The sequence below is a fragment of the Euprymna scolopes genome, chromosome 23 (genome assembly GCF_053919585.1).
Source record: "Euprymna scolopes isolate OS-2025 chromosome 23, ASM5391958v1, whole genome shotgun sequence".
Lineage (NCBI taxonomy): Eukaryota > Metazoa > Mollusca > Cephalopoda > Sepiida > Sepiolidae > Euprymna > Euprymna scolopes.
Window position 1 is genome coordinate 58,325,580 of NC_136504.1, and position 21,769 is coordinate 58,347,348.

Below are 21,769 nucleotides of genomic sequence, written 5' to 3' on the forward strand. Positions count from 1 at the left end.
TTTCATAAGATATCTTTGTTCATTTTCTTGGAAAAAACTGATTTCTTTTAATAATACATGTATTAAATTATATTTTCTTACAATACATTAAGAGATTCCAAGGCAACGCCGGGTATGTATGCTGGTTATATTACGAACTAATAATAGGAATTTTGAAAGTGATTCCATCCTCAAAAACTTAACATTTTCCTTAGATTTTTTTTTTTATATAATTTTCAGAAGTTTATATTTTAACCTGTAAAATATAGCCATTATTTTCAGAAAATTTATAGAGATCACATTTTGTTATGAAAAATATGCAAAATAGAAATTTTTAAAGAACACTCATACTCATCTTAATAATTCTAAAACTGTGGACCGTTCAAGCATCCTTGCTTGCATCTTGTAATAAATAATTTAACCAAGAATTCTTCATAAGTTTTGGTTTCTGTTTCAATTTTAGCTGATGGCACTTGAGTCAATTTTTGTTTTTTTTTACTTATGCAATCATTACAATATATTGGGTTCAATATATAATAATAGATAGGGAATTGACACTATAATAATTAGGGCTATGACAACAGCATATTCTTTTCATCGTGTTGATTCTCGAGTATATATTAGACACAGTCAATCAACTGAGAACCACATCACTCTATATAAAAACATAAAATATCAACGGATACACACTCGAGAGTCAAAACAATAAAAAGAATATGCTGTTGTCCTAGCTCTAATAATAATATGAAATCTGCATGAATTAAAATATTATATTTAAGCATATTTTACAACTGCGCAAAGCCGGCCACCTCTGCTAGTCTTAAATAAACTTTTCTAAGGATACAGTTTTCTGTCGAATTAACAATGTATTCTCAAATTACTAACCAGCAGAGTATTACTAGACTCAAGGTAGATCAAGGGAACAGTCTATGAGGAATATGTACAAAGTTAAGGGTATGAGAATGACAAAATGTGTGTTTAATGCGAGTCACAGAGACAGACTTAGATATGATGAACTCAGAAGGAGATGTGTGTAGAAGATACAACCACATTGAAAGAATGAGTTCTTGGTTTAATAGCTGTAGAACAGTTGAGATATTAGAGTCAGTTGGCAGCAGGGAGCCAAGAAAAACATGGGAAGAAGTGATGAGGATGGATTTGCAAGAAAAACGGATAATTAAAAACCTGACCAGAGATGAGTCAGTTTGAAAATCAATCACTAGAAACCGTCCAACATGCAAATTGGATTATATATTATTTTCATTTTTTAGAATCCTTCGAGATGAGGCTTCATAATTTCTACATTTTTTTTTTTCAGATTGTTATCTTCATCTTTATAGTTATTTCGAAGGTGCAGTGGATAAAGGCATTGAGTCTTTACAGTTCCAGATGAGCATTGTGTGAAGATAGCGGTTACAATCCTACCCATAGCAGGCCAAAGGATTAGTTGGCCAAACGTGGAAGGCAGTAATTACTAGGTATACAGTTACAAGACTCAGCATTCCTGTCCCTTTGCGGTTAACTGCCTGAAGAAGGCCAGAGGATGAGTTGGCTGAAACATGGTGAAACAACAACTATGAAGATGTGGATAACAGTCCCCCCCCCAAAAAAAAATGAATGAATATGCAAATTGGATGTTAAAGCAAATACAATGAAGAGGATTTGATAGTGTTTCTAAAAAGGTCATTAAAAATGATCCAACCTCAACTCAGCTGTTTATACACAGACACTTCTTTTATTTGACAGTACGATAGTATAAGTGAATACAGCTGGTTTGATCCTCCTATTTATGACTCACTGGCAAGATGTTACACAGACAGAAAGAGAGTATTACAATGAAGTGTGGCAATGTGATAAAAACAATGACTGGAAAAAAAAAAAAAAAGTTATCAATTTGAAAGCGAAACTGAAACGACCGCTCTATTTTTACCCACAATCAATATTCAAAAACTGTTGAATAGAAATTCAGAAATAACATGAGCTCATTGTGTTTTTGTATCAATTATCAGTAACAAAAAAGCTCTATTATAAATATAGGTTGGAATTCTTAGGCTTAACTACTTTACTAGATGTGATGATTACAATCTTTATGATTAACTAGCATAGCTATCCCGCGTTACCTAGTAGCATGGACAACAAAATAGAAGAGTTAAAATGTGTGTGTAGTATTTATTTATTTATTTTTTTAAATCTCTTCTCTGGCAACTAAGAAAGAAAGACCCCCCCCCCGAATTACTACATAATAAAACTGAAAAATAGGTCTAAATGTCTACCCCCTATCCCCAATTAGTTTTTTTTCTGTTAATACACAAAAGAATATTAAAAAAAAATGCCTATATATATATATATATATATATATTTATTTTGTTCAAGGGAATGTTATAAAAAAAAAAAAAACACTTTGTGGTTGAGTCTTGAGTAGTTTATGACTTTCAATTGGACACAATTTTCCTGTATATAGGTTTTTAAATTTGAAAATGTATCTCCTCACCTGGAAATTTATTATCAAGAAAGATTTTTAAAATTAAATGTACCAAACAACTAGATTTCTTTAGTAATAGAGCCATATTTACCCTAATAAAACAAAAATACAAAAGATTTTAAGAATAAACTGAAGGATTATAGAAATAATGATAAAATAATGAACTTTCGGAGGTCTACCTGATGAAATATTAAAGAGAATTTGATCTGTACATTCCTATTATACACTCTGCAAGATTGTAGATACACAGTGATATTCAACAATGTGTAAAAATGGTTGTACAAACAGAAATTCCTACATAAGGTTATATTAAATAAGGAAATTTCCACTAGAGGGCAGGTTGACGTGTACTTGAGGTTGTGTCATGGAAGAAAGTCCATGGTAGAGATTAATTTGAATGTTTGATGTCGAGTGAACAGATGTTTGTTTTTTGAGCATGAATTCATCATGATGGACTTGCTGTAAATATTAAAGCAAATCTCAGAGCAAAGTAATGGAGTTACTTAGTGTTCTTTTTTAATTGTTTTAATTATTCCAGACACAAAGAGAAAAGATTAACATCTTTATGATTTCTACATCACCACTATGGCCTCCTTTACCCTTTACAACTAGTTGTCACTACCCACTGAGTCAACTATTTGCAGCACATTAACAAGGGACTAAACTGTTTTTCTATCAGCGAGAAATTCATGGGATCATCTGGTAGGTTGGTTGTTTTTGTTTTACGGCATATCAACCCTTTTGAGGTTACTTGATGCCGAATCCAAAGATTTTGAAGAAAAATTTTTTAATAGAATATATTTGTTGTTTCCAAGTTGGATTCTATTTAACCCATAGTTGGGATCCTAACAGGTACTACCACTCCGGGTCAAAGTGGACCTGGGTACAATGGCAATTAAAGGGTGGCTCCACACTCCTCAAAGTTCGCAAGCTGGGGTCTCACCACTGGATATAGTTTAAGGTCATATCCAGGACCACATCTGGTAGGAATTTAAGAACTTTCTGTGGAATATTAGTACTAACATACAAGAAATATATCTAATCCTATGGAATCTTTACAACTAGACGCTTACTATTCATTGATCAAACTACTCATAACATGTCCATAAGAAACAGCTCTTTTCTGTCGACACAAAGAGCACGGGGCCATATGGTAGGAATCAACAAACTCTCCATGCAATGTTACAATTATAAATTTTGTTTTATATAAGAAACTGAAATTTGATTATTGCTTTAAATAAATGATACTGATCTGATTGTTTGGTTCTTTTTGAATAGCTAGGAACACAGAGTGTAGTATCTGTTCTGATGCTACACTTCATCCTTTACTATCCATGATCAGTGATGGAGAGATTCTTCTATACTGAAACTATTTTCATTTTTTGGTTGTAATTTGTTTTCGGCCAGAAATTCAGCTGTTAAGGGGTCAAAGTTCAACAATTTAACCTTTGAGAACTCTACCAAACTCCTCTGACAATTTTGGGTATAAACACTTGACATTTTAGATATAGGTTCCTTGGACATTGATATAACTTAATTGGAGTCCAAAACAAAAATGTTAAGGGGTCATAATAGGGGTCAAAATTAAAAAAATTGACCGCTTTTTTTGTTTTTTGCTCAGCATACACCTCCAAACACCCGGACAACGCCAGGCTGAAATGCTACTAATAAATAAAAATAAACAAAAATATTACTTACTTGAATGGCAGTTTTGACAATAACATTTGTAGCATAGCTAATTCCCCGGCTGCCAAGTCTAAGTACTGTTGAATAGCCGGCATCTTTAGCATGCGATATGTATTCATCTATCTCCTGAAATTAAAAATTAAATAAGATTCAAATGGTGAAAAATATAAATTGAATTTTAAGTATATGCAAAATTTATCATTTTAAAAAATTAGCTAATCACATAAATCATGTCTTTACATGACTTTTGTGTAAGTCATGAAACCTAGAGTAGAATGTGTCTGTTTTATTGAGTTTAAATATACAGAACTTTCATTACAAGCTGATATATGGGAGGGAATAAGATGGTGAATGCCAACGAAAACCAAACAAAAAAACATGTAAGACAATGTTACCTTATCTTTCAATGCTAACAGATCAACCTCCGACAGATTTTATTCCATTGTTGATCCAGTGAGCAGTGACAGCCTTAGATTCAAATTAAAAATTTTTTTTACAAATTGAAGGGGGGGGGGAGATGCTTAAAAGATTAAGAAAATTGCAATTTGCATTCTATATATATATTTGTATTATTTGAGTTACTATTCTCATACAAAATTTGCTGGACCAGAAGTGATTGGTCTCCAGTATGGAATCGTGTGTGGCTAGCCATTTCATGTAATCTTGCGTGCACAAGGGTTATGATTTGAGATATGATGCACGTCGTAGAAGCCGATTTAACTTGATTGGGTTGAATGTCCTCAGAAATTTGTAAGGCTTTCTCATTTCATTGAATAAAATCTGGTTTGTTTTATAACATATCAACCTCTTCTTTATGTCATTTAATGCTGAAGTACTTATACATTAGTGAATGTAATGGCGCCAACGCCATGCCTATGACAGGCCAAGCAACTGTACAACTGAAGTTTGTGAATGTTTAAAAAATAACGGTTAAAAATTCTCCTATGAGATTATTTTTTTCTGTGTGCCTATTTTACATACCAAATAATCCAAACCACAATGAACTAATTGTTAAATTTTTTGCAAATGAAGAGTCAGATAATTTGAATAAACAGACATTTCGATGAACGATTTTTATTTTAATGCGGGATTATTTTTTTTTTTATTTTAGACAGAGAACTTGTATTTAATTATGGCCATAGTAAAATTTTATAGAAGTCATAAAAGGGAAATGATAGCAGGTTAACTTCTCTCCGCTAACTAATCGTAAAACTTGCCTTCATTCAGAAACTCAACATGTTAGATCTCCCAGCCTATTGTAGGGATAGCCATGAATGGATTTGATTCAATAGACCTTAATAATGATTACTCTGTTCACATGATGAAGAGGACAATTTTCATTTACCAGTGCAAATGCGTTTATATAAAGATTCAAGATGGCGGTAAGTAAAATGATGATTTTCAGGAAGAAAAAAGTTGATTAGTTGCACAGTGGGTGAGAGACATTTCGGAGAAGATTTGAGCTCCTCACATTGTGTCCTTATGCAAAACTTGTTCTGCACTTACGGGGAGATATGCAGATATCCAAAATTTCCGGCTTGCCAACTCCAATGTTTGGCAGGTGACGTGTGTGACTCGATTGTTTATATAATCAGATTGACAATTGTTTAGGAAACTTGTCACCAAGCCGGTTATTCCAGGTCTCTCTTACAAAGAAAAAGAATTGAATTATTATTGTAAACGGTTTGAAGCTGCCATTCCAAACGACACAGACACAGCAGTTTTGGCTGCGAACGCCATTGGCAGCATGCGTCCAGTTAGTTTTAATATGATCCTCCAATGTTGAAATAAATCTATTTCTATAAAAATGTCTTTGTTTGATATTTTGTGAAGCATTCAATTTTCAGAGAAGCGGTCCCTGTCATGAAGAATGCCCGTCATTAAGATAGAAATACTGCCCATAAGAACACAATGAAGGCTCAATGAGAAACAAACCTGCTAACTGATTATAGCCGACAATGCCATATTGACCCCTTCATGTAAGGGGATGTGCCTATCATTTGATTATGTCTAACACTCGGGGAGCTGGTTGCCATTTGCAGGGTGTAACAACAGTTCAAGAAATGTCCCCACAACAAACCAAGTAACTCTTCCCGGCAAACGATTGTGTTATAAATTTATAGTTAAAAAAAAAAAATCTTCATAATAAACAAAGCCTGATATCAAGTGACATAAAAGAAACACGGATATACAAGTTCAGTTTTTCATAATACAAGAATAATGGTTTACTAAAGTAATATAGTTTGCTTGAAGCATTATGTGTAATGTGTATATGAAGAAAAGACTATCATAATGCAAAAGTGGAAAGATGCTCGTGCTTAGAAGTATAAAAATAACAAAGTGATTTTTTTCCTCCCTCTAATCTTGTAAACATTGAAGTTGTGACTCAACTAAGATTTATGACAAACAAAAAACTTTTCAGACAAGTAAAATACAGTTAGTCAGATGCTTCATGTCTAACCCAGTTTTTTTAGAATCAGACATAGAGAGTGGGGAAAATTGTTAATAGTATAGCTAGTCAAGTGTTTTTTGATTTCAAATAACTTTGTAAAGTGATAATGAGCTGACAAAGGCAGTAATTAGTATAATACAAAGATAAAATCAAGAAAACTATACCTTTTCTCTTTTTATAAGTTGAGGATGAACAAATTTTCTATACAAAAAACTTGAACCCTTTGTAACGGGAGACAGCAACCATAGTACAAAAACTATTTTTATTTCGTAGTAGAATGGGAGCCTGGAGAAAAAAAAAAAAAAAGAGGAAGAATTGTATTAGAATTACATTTGGAAATAAGAATTACAATAAATTTAAGCATAACAAAGAAAATTATTCGCTTAAAGTTATATTCCTGAAAAAGATGTACGGTACGAGTTAAAATGTTTCTTATTATCATAAATGGTAACATTTTCAAAATAACAGGCTTATAAGTGTTACATAAATTTTGGTTCAGACAAAAAATAATGAAATCAAAATATTTAAAAGAGACTCCCCCCCTCCCCGTTTAAACTTTTGTTAAAAATAATTATCTCTATCATATTCGGTTTAATGTCCATTTTGCATGCTAGCAATGTGTTGGATGCCTTTAGGAATTGACTTCTAACTTAACCTATCTCTGACCAGGTGTTTATCCTTCTTTATCACTTTGTCCCTTGTTCTTTCACTGTGAACTGACTCTGCTACCTCAATCGTTTCACACTTACTAATCCAAGAATTTCCCATTCCTCCAATATCGGCATACTATCAAAGTCACCTTTTCTGCACATATCTCCCTACACTGGTCAGATATAATCTTCCATTAAGGTCATTAGATCTAAATCGGTCTTTAAGACTCACATTACACATCCATTGTATCATTCTCATAAGACTTCTCTCCATGCAACACATGTCCTCAATACTCACTGGCCAGGTTTCACTTCCATGCATTATGATACTGTGAACATATTTCTAATATACTCTTACCTTTCTACATTCAATGAATACTTTCATTTGCATATTACATTAAAGAAAATGTATGTTAATAATAAGTTCGATTTTATTAATTGTTTGTTGTAATAGAATTCTTGTAATTGTTCTGCTTAGAAACATTATTTAAAGTTAATTTATTTTTAATTTATTTTCAATTATTAATAACTGGCAAGAGTTGCATTTAAAACCGGAAGTAAGCTCATTTATTTAAGCTATGAGAGTTATTTGATATTTCATTTTCATAAACCAAGATAGATGCTTCCCTAAATCCAAGATGTGGTCACTGTTCGTAACAAGTAAGGATATTCGGTGTATCTTAAATAGTATGTGACTAATCCCTCCGCCTGGCAATAGGTTTGGACAGGGTAAGGCCGGATATATGCAGCTAGTAATAACTAAATACACATTGAAAAAGTGTTCTCCATTTTTTAAATCTGTTGTACCGTATATACTTGTGTATAAGTTGATGTGCATTTTAAGACCAAAAATTGTCATTTTAAGTTATTACCTGTGTATGAGTTGGCTGTAGATTCTAGACAAGTTAAACGGACTCATATACACTTTTATTCCAGCATGATTTCTCTCTCTCTCTCTCTCTCTATATATATATATACTACGTATTCAATGAATACTCTCATGTGCATATTACATTAAAGAAAATCTATTTTAATAATAAGTTCAATTTTATTAATTGTTTGTTGTAATAAAACTCTTAAGTGTTCTGTTTAGAAATATGATTTAAAGTTAATTTATTTAGTTTATATTTATCTTCAGTTATTAACAGCTGGCAAGAGTTGCATTTAAAATAGGAAGTAACCTTATGAGAGTTATTTCCTCGTTTAAGCTATGAAAGTTACTGAGTTTGATTTTCATAAACCAAGATGGATGTGTTTTATGCTTCTCTAAATCCAACATGTGGTCACTTTTCCTAACAAGTTAGGATATTTGCTGCATCCTCAATAGTATGTAACTAATCCCTCCGCCCGGTGATACGTTTTGAATCATAACAATACAAAACTATCTTTGTTTTTATTGCCTTTCCTCCCTTTTTGCCCCCTAATATAATCAGAAGAAGCTGAAATTTTGGGAAACTTTCTGACTTGGTCTTATACATGTGGCTTAAATTTCATTAAAATCAGATTTACGTATTGAAGTTTTCAGGGGGGTTTTGTTCCAATGGATGACTTAGAGGTAGAGGAGCAACTAAATATTCAGTATATAGAGAGTAATGTAGAACCTTAGGACCACTTCCATTGTTTACCCCCCCCCCCCCAATTAGATACATAATTTCAATTTCCGAAAAATAGATTATATTTAAAGTTTTTAAGGAGCTAAGCTCTCATAGACGTTTTAGGAGTGCATTTAGAGATTTGAGACCACTTCCGTTATCTTTCCCAGTAAATTTTACAAAAGAGTATACTTTTAGATTTTATGTAGATTCTGCAACCTTTCTTTCTACAGAGAGCACACATGCAATATTTTACTTTTCCAATGAGGTTATACAAAATAAACACCTTTAAATACTTCAAAGACAAGTATATTTGAGAAATATTTATCAATTTCTGTCTAAATCTTATCATTAAAATTTAACAAAAATTGGAGATATCTGAATTTTTACACTTTCCATATGCTTAGTAGCTGTGTCCCAAAATTCATAATGATTGGTTTGGGGACTCTTGTACATATAACATATACACACATACCTAACTTTATATTATCAGAAACTAGCGGGGGTACTCGGCATTGCCTGGGTGTGGAGAGGTTTTATGGCAAGGGTATTGAGCAACAAAGCTCTTAAAAAAACAAAAACGAAAAAAAAAAACGTAAATAGCAGCGAGTACTCGTATAAGTGCAAAACAATGAAAGTAGCAGGCAGGCAGGATCGAACCTGTAACACTAAGGGGGAAAAGGAAGTAAAAAAAATTTTTTTTTAAAAAGCGAACAGTTTAGTCGCCACACTCACCGTGACATAGGACGTCACAGTCGTTCAAATTAAGCTTAGTCATTGCAAGGCGTACAATGACTTTGCAAAAATGTTGACGAAAATGCTACTCATTCTTGTAAAAAAAATGGCCCAGTTGACGATGAAAGAATGAATGTTTTTGCCCAATTTTTGGATATTTTTCGACTGAGCGACTGAGATTTCAAACGATACCAATTTTGTCAGTGTTGGTCGTGTGTGGCGAAAGTTCTAGTGAGACATACAAACACACACATACACTAACAGATATTTGAGACTAGCGGGGGGTACCCAGCGATGCTCGGGTGTTTTGAGGCGTGTGTGGTTTATGGTAAATCAAAACTAGTGTTGCCCGGGTGTTTGGAGATGTGTGTTGAGCAAAAAAAAAAAATAAAAAATAAGTGGTAGTAGGCAGCTAGGCATACCTATACCGCGAAGGAGGAAAAGAATGAGAAAAAAAAAAAAAAAAAAAAAAAGTGATGTCTTTGACATTGCGTCCATTGCCAAACTGTTGCTAATCAATCGAAAAGAGGGGATGACTTTCAAAAATATCGGCAAAAAGGCGACCTCTCCTTGTAGAAAAGTGCTCAGTTCAGGGTGAAGGAATTAATGTTTTTGGCCAATTATTTCGATATTTGTCATCCAAAGGGTTGAGCTTCAAAACGATACCGATCTTGTGAAAATTCATCACCTCTGTCGAAAGTTTTAGGCAAACATACATACATTTAAACAGACAGGTGAGATTTATATTATAGATAGAAAATAATTAAGATAATTAGAACAAAAAAAAATTACTACTAAAATACTGAACAGGAGCCTAAGAGACAGTTTTAAGAGATTACATGAATAACAAATACAGGATGACTTTCAGGAGATTTTAAATACAATACCGACAAAGTATGAGAATACAAGCTTTATTTCATGCCATTTTTATGTTACTAAAAAGCAATAATTACATGCCGAAGAATATGCAAATGTCAAAGTTCACGAAAGATGCCACTCTTCAAAACAAAAGTGCGTTCATGTATAAATGGATACGATTCAAAGAAAATGCCCTCCATAGCAAAACTTTGCTATTTTGCAGCAATGACCGATTTCTTATTGTCGCATTTCACCTGCTGCGGCCAGCCGACTCATTTGATCAATTCTATTGAGCATTGGCTGCAAGGAGAAACAATGGAATTGACAGGAGATGCGGCACCTGTTTGCTTCTGACTTTTTATCGAGAATATGTCAAATGAATCCCAGCACGAGTCAAAATGTCAATATTCGGAAGCAGACTTAACAACACACACAAAAAAAAAAAAAAAAAAAAAAAAAAAAGCAATTAAAAAATGAAAATAAAAAACAGTTAAAATTGGAAGGATATGTGCAAACTCTAATACTGCATTATGTAAAATATTACAGGAAAATGTTAAGTAAACAATCATTTTTAAAAATGAAATTATAAGAATTGTATTATCCGGTTATATTTTTCATAGATTTGACTTTCGTGATGTTAGGAGTGGCATAGCTATATTTGAATAAGGGCAAAGGCTCAAGATGTAGTTTATAAAAACCGTTTTCACATGAAAACAGATTTTAAGGCGCCATGAAATTTACATTTATTTAGGCTTCATGAAATTTATACTGATGACTTTGAAAATTCATATTCTTTTGATTTAAAGAAATATAATTGTAGTCAGTCATGCTTTAGCTGAACACTATCTGTTTCATCGAAACAAATTACAACATAAGTTTCCTATCTGTTATATTATTGTCACAAAAGCATTTTTCTCCTAAGGTAATTGTGTTTCATATAGAAACGTACATCCATTCCTCTACAATAAGTCAAATGCCATATAGCCTATTACAGAAATGAAAATAATTCCCCGGTTTTCATTCTTCTAACAATAAGATTAATTTTATGATTACTTGATTTTTTTTTTTTTAATTTCATGGTATCTTTAGCTACAATTCTATTCCTCCCTCCTGAGGCTAACAGTTGATCTCTATATGAGATACATAGATATTCGAATGTTCCATTAAAGTTCTTTACTTCTCAAACACTGAATTAGTAAAGAAGTTAACAATTTTCCTCTTCCTAATTGACCATTTAAATATGTTATAGTATAACTTTCTTGTGGTCTCTTGGTTTTACTGGATTCCAGGACAAGAATTCATCTTGTTTTGTACAGTATCCAGCTTCGTGCTACTTGAGGTAACATCACTTAGAGAAAGTGCACCATTCCTTGTAAAAACTTGCGTGGGTTAGCCATACTGAGGAGATCTCATTTGTGCTGTGAATACTATGTGATTTTGAATATTTAGAGTTTATTTCCAGGGAAAGCATCCTTAGAGTGTCTTTACAAACCCATGTACAAAGAGATCATAGACACTTGAGATTATCTAATAGCCATTCAAGTCCTTCCCTTTTCTATTTTTTATTTTTTCTTCCTTTGAAGATTGTAATGCTGGGTATGGGGCAGCCAAACCAGCTGCCAACATTGCCCCGCTTTTCATTGAAACCAACCGAGAGCTCTTTTTAGTATCCCCGCTGTTCCCTTAAGTGCAATTGTCTGGATCTCTTTTGCACATGGTTCACCAGGAATTGAATGTGCATGTTTATGTTTGAATGTGAGTATTTATAATCTGGATCACATTTTAAAATGTTACATCCTTGCATAGTAGGTCTGAAAAATCGTGCAAATGAAATACATTTTAAGATCCTGAACATTAGGACAGGTTCCATTAGGATTATTTTACTATCATACACACTTCAAATAATTTGCACACATCAGGTGTTCAGGTAGAAGTAGTTACATCCCTTTAACCTATGTTACCTACTTTAAGCAAATTTTTTAAAACTAGTTTTTAAATATACTAATACTCGAACGAAAGCATAGAATTTTCCCTGACGGAATGGATTAACAATCAGACAGCTAACCTATAGTAACGAGTTTGTTTTGTTCCCCCCCTCCCCAATCCATTAGGTTTACTTTCTACCTTTTTTAAGGTCAAATATTAAATACTCATGGACAACCAGCCATGTGTTTGTTTGTTTGTTTATATATATATATATATATATATATATATATATATATATATATATATATAACGTATGCATTCATAAATGTGTTGAAAAGTGCAGATGTTCAATGTTGTTTCTTTATTGTTAGCCTTTATCAAATCATGGGAGCTTGTTTATCAAGTTAAAATAGTTTTTCCAAGCTGTTGCAGGCATTTATAGTTGGAATGCAAAGTTTGTTTAGCTTCATTTCTTAACCATAACAATGCTATTTCCATTGAGCTCAAACAAAACAAGGTCATCATAAAGTAAAAAAAACCCATCATACTTTGTATTAATAGCTTTTTTAATACAAGCGACATAAAAAAAAAATGTAAAAAACTTCAGTGATCAACATCAAATATTGGTTATAGTGTTAAAAATGCAAAATTTATTGTCATTTGATTTCATCAATTTTAATATTTAATCTTTATCATATTTCATTTTTTATTAAATCATAAATAAATGAAGATGGGGGGGGGGTGTTCATACTCTCACAATCAGAAATCCTAATACTTCTACCCAACTTATCGACTATTAATACGAGTCTTGTTTTGTTTTTTTACCAGTGAAAAAGGAAGTCTTGTTACCCTTTTTGTTTTACCTTCCCTTTCTTCGCCTCACTTAAACTCAATTCTAGAAAGAGATAGGAAAAAGGGAGAGGGAGGAGTAAAACGAGAGTCTGATTAACATATTTGCCACTGTGTGTTAATCGGTTACTATGCCGTACATACAAATAGAATTTTGCGAGTTCGAACCTCACCTGGGAAATAATTTTTACCCTGATTTTGTTTTAAAATTAACTTGAGAGATTTCAAATTACAATATCAAGCATATTGTTTAGTTCGACTTATTTTTCTTCTGTAATCTGGACGGTGAAGAGTAACCTTGCTAATTAGATATGAAATGCAATTACAAGTTTGTGACACACTGTTTAAAGTCACGTTAACAAATTTTATTCATAAAGCAAGGATATAGAATCAGCTAAAAATAAAACGTAACAAGAATTAGTCTTAAAAAAAAAAATAATAATAATAAATGTAAAATAAGTAAATAGATAAAAATAATTCTCACAACAACCAAAATTACGGACTTCTTACCTTTGGAGTCATTACCCCAACTCCTCAAACTCATTTTCTGCAACTTTAAAAATGACAGATTTTGACTCCCATACCTTGGAGGTGGGAAGTTGATAGAAAAAAAAAATCCAACTTTGGCAAAGATTACGTTTCTGAATTTTTGAGATGAGGATTGATAATTCAGAATTGGATTATTCTTGTTGAACTCAAGAACCTTTCTGGAATTTGCATGGAATTTTGAGCAGAATCCTTTATTTAATCCATGAGAATAGTATGTTCTCATTCCATCAGCCATGGCCGGGTAGAAGCCTAAGTAATTTGCAATTGTATTCAGAGTATGTCCACACTAAAGATTGAACCGTAAAAAGAGTAACTTACAACTGAATTTTATCAAGTACTTTATCTGTCATGCCACGAATCCTTACAGAATCCGGAGTTCAACAATATACACCTTAAGAAACAGTTGAAACGTTGTGAAAATAACATTCAAGATGAGAACATTAGTTCAAATAAACCAAATAATATGAACTGACAAAAAAATTGCTGACACCCAACTTTAATTCCGGACCTCCAATCACCAATCTCAATGTTTCAATGATATGGATTTTTATGCTATTTCTGCAGCATTATTACATTTCTAAAATGACTACAAATGGATTACACATCGCATGCGTTCCATATGCACACCTATACTTAGGAAAGCAATCGATTTCTAAATTGTAGAGTGATGACATGACTTACTCATCAACCAACATGTGCCGGCATGTATCGTTACCAAAACGTGTAAAGAGTAAACAGAAAGAGCATTTGCGTTATATCGAGTGCATAAAGGATTTAAATATACCTAATAATATTACCACCCTACCTAGTTCCTCATTTAAGTTTCTAATTTTAGGCTTAGTTGCATAATTGATAGTGTTTTTATAAGTAATCGCAAGGTGGTTTAACAGCTGAACCTTTGTACAGATTTATTATTACTTGACTCAACTGTAATGTATCTATATATAAAATCATAAGCTACTTACTTTATATCCAATTTTTTTTCTGAATGTATTCAAGACATTTTATTCCAGTGAACCTGCATATATATATGTGAGAGAGAGAGAGAGAGATAAAAAGAAACAAACAGAGTTACGTGTTCACCAACGTTTCGTCTTTATTTTGAGACTTCCTCGAAATAAAGATGAAACGTTAATGAACACAACTCAGTTTGTTCCTTTTTATTTCTCTATTTTGTCGGAATACTATTCCCATTATATATATATATATATATATATATATAAAAAGAACAACTAGTTAATAAAACATTAAAAAACACTTTGAAAAAGAGTTAAAAACATATTTAATTTTAAAAAGAAGCACAAAATAAGTGGATAGTCCTTAATCCGGAGTTTCAAAGAAATACTTTCCTTCTCATCAGAGGGTAGGATTTAGCAAAATGTGGGATCGGATTTTGGTTGCAAAAGTATTTGATGAAACTACAAGTAAGTCATAGATCTTACTTGGTGACAAACAGTGAAGCAGAGGGAATAGGGTGATGAAAAAGGTAAAAATCACCTTTACATATATATATATATATATATATATTGGTGCACAAAAACAACAAGTAGAATACATAAAAAAAAAATCATACTCATCATATTTAGTTTAACATCCCTTTTACATGTTGGCATGTACTGAACGGCTTTTAGAAATCGACTTCCAAACTAATCTACATACTAAACCTTGCAAACGATAACGAGATATAAAGGTTTGATATGAAAGGAAAAAATAGTTTAAGAATAAACACAGAAAATCAATGTTTTGTTTTTTATGATCATTTAATGCTGAGAACTAAGTATTTATTGGTAACACAATATGTTTGGGATAAGTTATCTAACATATAAAGTTATCTGATCGGATTTTCAAAGTCAGGTCCAAATAAGCTGATAAATTCAACTTTGCTTTTGACAAGCCAATTTTTATTTGTTATTGTGGTACCATGTTAATGATGATATTACATATTTTGCTACAATTTATTAAAATAATGAGTTAGTCCAGCTTAGAGAACTGATAACATGATATATTTAACTAATCTATGAAAACTAAAAAGCAGCAAGGGGAATAACTAGATTTTAGTTGAAAATTTCTTTCCTCTACACTGTATATTTATTTACATACTAGCAGGCTGCCTGGCATTGCCTGGTCGTAAATTATGCATAAACATTATATTTTAATTCATACAGAAACTGAGACATGTGGATGCGAGTATTATGTTTTTTCTAATCAGTTCACTTCTTGTAAGTAAAAAAAAAAAAAAAAAAAAAAATACTCGAGCTGAGATCGAAACCATAACCTGAAGATAGAGAGTCAAATACGATATCCATTAGGTCAGCTTGACACGGTCTTTAAAAAGCGTTTTCAAACCTACTATTCTTAACACAAGGAATCTGTCACGTGAACAATTCATGCATGCATATTAATGAAACAGTTGACAATTATAAAAATCCGATGACCGCCATGTACCAATTTTTCAATTTTGACCTCTGAACAGTCCTTTTTCCAGATAAAAACCGATTAAAAGTTTTCCAAATGTATGAATACCCTATATACCACATTTCAAGTCTGTAAATAAAAAAATTCGTTGAGTATATAGGTTGAGTACGGTCTTCTCTCCCTCACACACACATTATCACTTTTATAGCTATAAGTACATGTATTTATGTACATGCATACAAAATATACCTACTTCCCTACCATCACACAAAAGTTACTGAGTAAAACAAGTGCATTTTTAAAGTCCTTAGATGAAATCATTTCAGATAATGAGGGGGAAGTGAAAAAAGAAAAAAAAATAAATAAAGCAAGTCAGATAACCGTCTCAGATTTACTTCAGCACCTGACATAAATTCGCAAAAAAATTCTCTACTTGATAATAAAAAGCTGATGCATTTTCCTGCGCGACAAACTCTTTCTATAAAACTGAAGACTACGTTTTCAAAGTATCTAATAAAATTGTTTTTTAATGGGTTGAAAAACTGGGGTATAATCCTCAGTAGAGTTATACCAAAGACTTTAAAAATATGGTGCTGGATGCTCCCTTGCTAAAGCATAAGAGTAAGTGAGTAATCCAGAGAAATGAGTGGCACCTTCCCCTATATCTTGGTATAGTAGCCAATAAAATGTCGATTTGATTATTTTTATTATCAGCTTTTAGTATCTTAGTAAAAAGGAACTAATGAAAAGGAATGAGGTAGGATATTGTGAATATCCATATATGCCATTGTGACTGCTCACTTATCATTATTAGACTAAGATAGTGTTAAGGAGAGCTGGAGAAAATGTGCAAGATTATAGCTTGTGATCTGGGTCTTTTATAAATCGGATTTCACTTAATGCGATGGGTTTTCTATGTGTGTTGCGTTTCTATCCTCAAGATGCTGCAGATTTCACATTTCTAAGTATGAAGTAGTAGTAGCAGTAGTAGTATAGAGAATTTTTTTTTCATTTATTTTCTTTCCCAAAGGTGCATATGCAACTTAATGAGATTAGCAGGCAGTTAGGGACACGATCCTTTTATCAGAAAAGCAGAACCATATGCCGTCTCATCACTTCAGCAGTGAACGTTATATTTGGGCTTCTGGTTTGAGTCATGTTCTCTTTATAAAAAACAAAAAACAGACACTTGCCTTAAGAAACCTCAAGTTCCTAGTTGATGATAAAGCAAACAGAAACTTGAGATTCTTGTTGGTAGCAAACCGAAATCTTCAAATAAATAATGTCAGTGCGGAGATCTTATCAAATAACTCTTATGCAATTAAGTCTACCTATGATTGGAACTATATGACGTCACGCGATCTTTTCTTTTAAATGAAAAAAAAAAAAAAAAAAGGTTTGGTTTGCTGCATATCAACTCTTTTCAGGTTGTTTAATGCTAAATCCAGTCATTTTTTTTTTTAAGAGGTTTTATGCTTCAAGTTATTTATATTTTCAAATATTCATTCAAAATGAAAATTTCATTTTACATTTCGGTAAATTGGAGAAAAATAACAGTTTGGTTTGGTTATTTTGAAGCGGAAAATTGTTATTGGTTTTGCAGAACATGGCAGGAATTTACAAAGCGAAAAGAAAAACACATAATGTTTGGTGCATTTTAGGTCAAGAAGTATCTTTAGACATCCTGATCTGGTAGTACAGTCATTAAAAAGTCATCTTATTTTTACCTTCTATATTTGAGGACAATAGGCATATTCTGAACTCCTATCCCCAAGATAACTAAATTTTATTTTATACTTTGACTTACAGATGTTTTGGAGATTATTTGGATGACTATTCTCATCTTGATTGTTATTCATCACAACGTTTTGGCCGATGTAACCTCCGTCCATCTTCAAATGTATGTTTTCAAAATTAAAATGCATACAGAATTTCTAAAAAGAACATTTTATTTAATCAATATGAACAGATGTTCCTTGTTCTGGCAGTCATGACTGAATAAAAGCATTAATTATATATTTTTATAAAAAAGAAAAAGATTCTAAAATCTAATTACTTGAATATATTAAATTGAAATTTGCATCAGACATTTACACAATCAAATTAAATTGAAAGTTAAAATTTCAGAGACAAGACTCCATTTGATTGTCTTCTCAAGTAATCAAGCAGCATTGTTCATTATTGAAAGGAGTTTCTTTTTGAAATCCAACTAGAATTTCAGAAAATCAAATTGTTTACTAATAAAAATATGATTTCGAAATAAATAAAATCATGGCAATCGATTGCTGGTTAAAAAACTTTAAAATAAGTTAAAACGTAAACCATATTTTTTTTCTAGGAAGCTAATTGAATTTTTTAAAAACTGTTTATAAAATCTAATAAAAAACACTGCTAAATTATTAAACTAGATTTTTAATGTAATTATAGAAGCTAATATAAATCGAAATGAATAATAAAAAAATCCAATGCTTTTTTTTTTTTTTGCTTTGATACAAACATGAAAAAATAATGAGACCATTTATTTATTTTTTGATAATAGTTTACTTTAACTCTTAAATTTTGGTTTCAGAATTTTTGAGATAAGGATTGATAACTTGTACTATTTAGACTATTATTCTCATCTTTGTTGCTATCTTGACAACGAGTATTCACCTGACAGAAAAAAAAATCCTTCATCAGAATTGGTGAAGTAAAAATCAAAAAAGTTAAGAAAAAAAAAATGTATGAATCGGTATAGAAAGAAAAAGGAAAAAGAAGACAATTATTCATGAGGGAAATAGATTTACTTTCTCAAGTCCTCCAAATGGATTCATCCAGCAACTTTTTTTACTTGCTAGTTTTCTTCATATATACTAGTAGTTCCGCCCGGCTTTTCTCAGGCCCTATGTACTGTTCATAAGGTTATGTGCATATGTATATATTAAAAAGTGTGAATATGTAAAGTAATGCCTTTCTGTATAATAGTCTTCCTTAACTACCATAGAGAAAAGACAGACGGACATTTTCACTTTTCTAGATATATATATATAAATAGATAGATAGATAGGATGCAATATATAGTAAGGATTTTAAAAAGTATTAAAAAAAAAAAAAAAAAAAAAAAAAAAAAAAAAAAAGACTCATGCGCTACCACCGAGAATCAAAACCAAAGCATTCAGCTCACGATTTATTTTGCCTCTACCGTCAATGACTGGGCTATGAAAACATGTTTACTGCAAGGCTAAAAATTAAAACATGAACCAATACATACTACGTTATGCATTCCGAATGCCACTATTCGACCTTCACCTGGCAAATTTCATTTTTTTTTCATTTTCACCGATTTTTCCGGGCTAAAACCCAAATATAACGTTTTGCATGGATTCAAATACCTTATATATGAATCTTCATGTCTGTAAACCAAAAACTCTAGAAGTTTGGTAGGAAAATTTTGTTAAACAAAAATATATACGTATACATAAATATATATGGAAACAATTTTGTGTTTACTATAAACTTTTTAGGCAAATATTGTGCAAGTATAAATCATGTAGAATATCTGCATGAATATAATTACACGTAATAGTTAACTAAAGATAATTGTCCCATTAGAAAACCGAAGCAACTAATAGGGAATTAATTAAAATGAATGTTTAAAAGAATGTGCAAATTAGCTAGATCTTTTGCTAGTGAATGCAATTCCGCAAGCCATATATAAGAAAATTGTATTTTCTTTTTAAATGAATAGAAAAGAGGGGTTTTATTTTAATATGAATATCAATACACACAAAAGAAAAACTAATTTATAGGAGTATAGATATATATAGCAAGTAAGTCCTTAATAACACAATTTCGATTGAAGACTACAAAATTTTCTCATTTTGTAATTTTTTGTTTTATTATTATTTCTTGACTTAGCTAGTGAGTTTCCAGGTTTCCAGTGGTAATTTGTGGAGTATGGCTGCAAAACTTCTTTTATCAGTCATTTCAAGTGCTTTCAATCTTTGCGATAGTCTTCAAGATGGCTGATAAAAAGAATTTTAAGAGCCATATTCCACAAATGACCACCAGAAACCTAGTAACTTGCTCGACCAATTGAGATAGTAATCAAAAAATAAGAAACAAGAAATTGACAGTTGAGTTTAGATCACAACTTGAGACAGTTGCCCATCTACGAGAATTAGTACAGCGAAACTGTCTATGGATCATTATACATACATGCACACATTCATACAAATAAACACATATTGTTCTTTATTTTCAAATGAAGGATATTTTTTTGATATTACTTTGGATTTTTTTTCCAGGTACATCTTTTTGAATACAGGAATCTTTATTGAACTCTAAGGGGAATAATTTATTTTAGTAAATTATGCAATATGTAATCTATAAAATCGAAAATGCAAATTCATTTTAAAGGCTGATGCAAAGTAAAATACCAACAACAAAAGAATCATATTTATATTAATATAATCTTAAGGTTACATATAGATAAAAACTCTTTAAAATGAATTACCGTTATTTTTTGTTAAATATTCATATCTATTATTATTAATATTATAACAGTCTCTGATATGTAGTCTTCAGCAACGAAATAATGCGGAGGAGTTTATTGGTTTTTGAATAACCGGATTCTACCTTAGGTCCTGCATGACCAGATCAATGAAACCCGGGTACACCCATCAGACGTTGTAATGCATAGGTTTTATATAAAATAATTTATATTAATTATAATATTAAAGCTGAATGCTATTACACTATTCTGGAGTAACGGCAAATTGTATTGTTTTTTTTGGTTTTTTTTGTTAAAACAAACAAAACCGAGCACATTCTCCTGAACCAAAATGAAAATATCTCTTTCCTAAAAGAAACTTGTCTCAAAACTGTTCACAAGATTAACTATCTTGTCAGTCACATTGCAACAAAGAAGTGCATAGAGAGCAGCAAATTGAATGCGAAAATCAGTAAAGTTTGAACTGGAAAAAGTGGCAACAACCAGGAAGTCAAATCTTCCTACCAAGAGAAAATGTAACTTCTTTTAGAGCCACTGCTACATCACTTCTCGCATATGAAAGTAGCACCTGGGCTAGAATATGAGGGAGGGGTCTGGATAGAGGTAATACCTTTCGATTCCTGGCTGCTGTGCCCAACAGGACAGTCACTGGTTCATCACTCATCTAAATCTCACTTGTTAGCAAGAAGAGTTATATCCTGGGTACTGACCTCAGCAAGTCTGTTAAACCTTGTGAGGAGACGGTGTTGATACAACACTGTTTGGGGTGGGGGTCTACCGAATTAGACAAACGGTTAGAACTGAGCTCTGTTTAAAAGCAACTTCCACGCATTCCTGAACTACCAAAGAGAAGGACTTCATAGTGGAGTCAGTTTATTCATCTCCTTCCGGCATCTTCTGCATCCCACCTAGCCTTCAGCTGTCTCAATTATTAGCACCTGAATTTTTACCAAAAGATTGGAAAAGAAACTTGGCAGTATGTACACCAGAATCCTAAGAGCTGCTGTTAACATTCGGATATAGCACCCAACAAATGAGCAACTCTACAGATACCTTCGTCGGATATCAGCTCTGATCAGAGAGTGAAAGAGAGAAGAACCAGAT

General features: G+C 32.0%; 1 protein-coding gene across 9 annotated transcripts in view; it reads right to left on the reverse strand.

Annotated features, from left to right (window-relative positions):
* Window positions 1-21,769, reverse strand: part of LOC145245928 (receptor expression-enhancing protein 1-like) — a 251,661-nt gene that overhangs the window by 75,403 nt on the left and 154,489 nt on the right. For all 9 annotated transcript variants that reach the window (XR_013863050.1, XR_013863049.1, XM_080107673.1 and 6 more), the window contains exons 4-5: window positions 6,764-6,884; window positions 4,160-4,273 (exon numbers count right to left, since the gene is read on the reverse strand). Coding sequence is in view for 7 of the 9 variants with exons in the window: in XM_080107673.1 (XP_079963799.1) it covers window positions 4,160-4,273; window positions 6,764-6,884 (235 nt within the window). In the remaining 2 variants the exon portion in view is untranslated. The remainder of the gene's footprint in view (window positions 1-4,159; window positions 4,274-6,763; window positions 6,885-21,769) is intronic.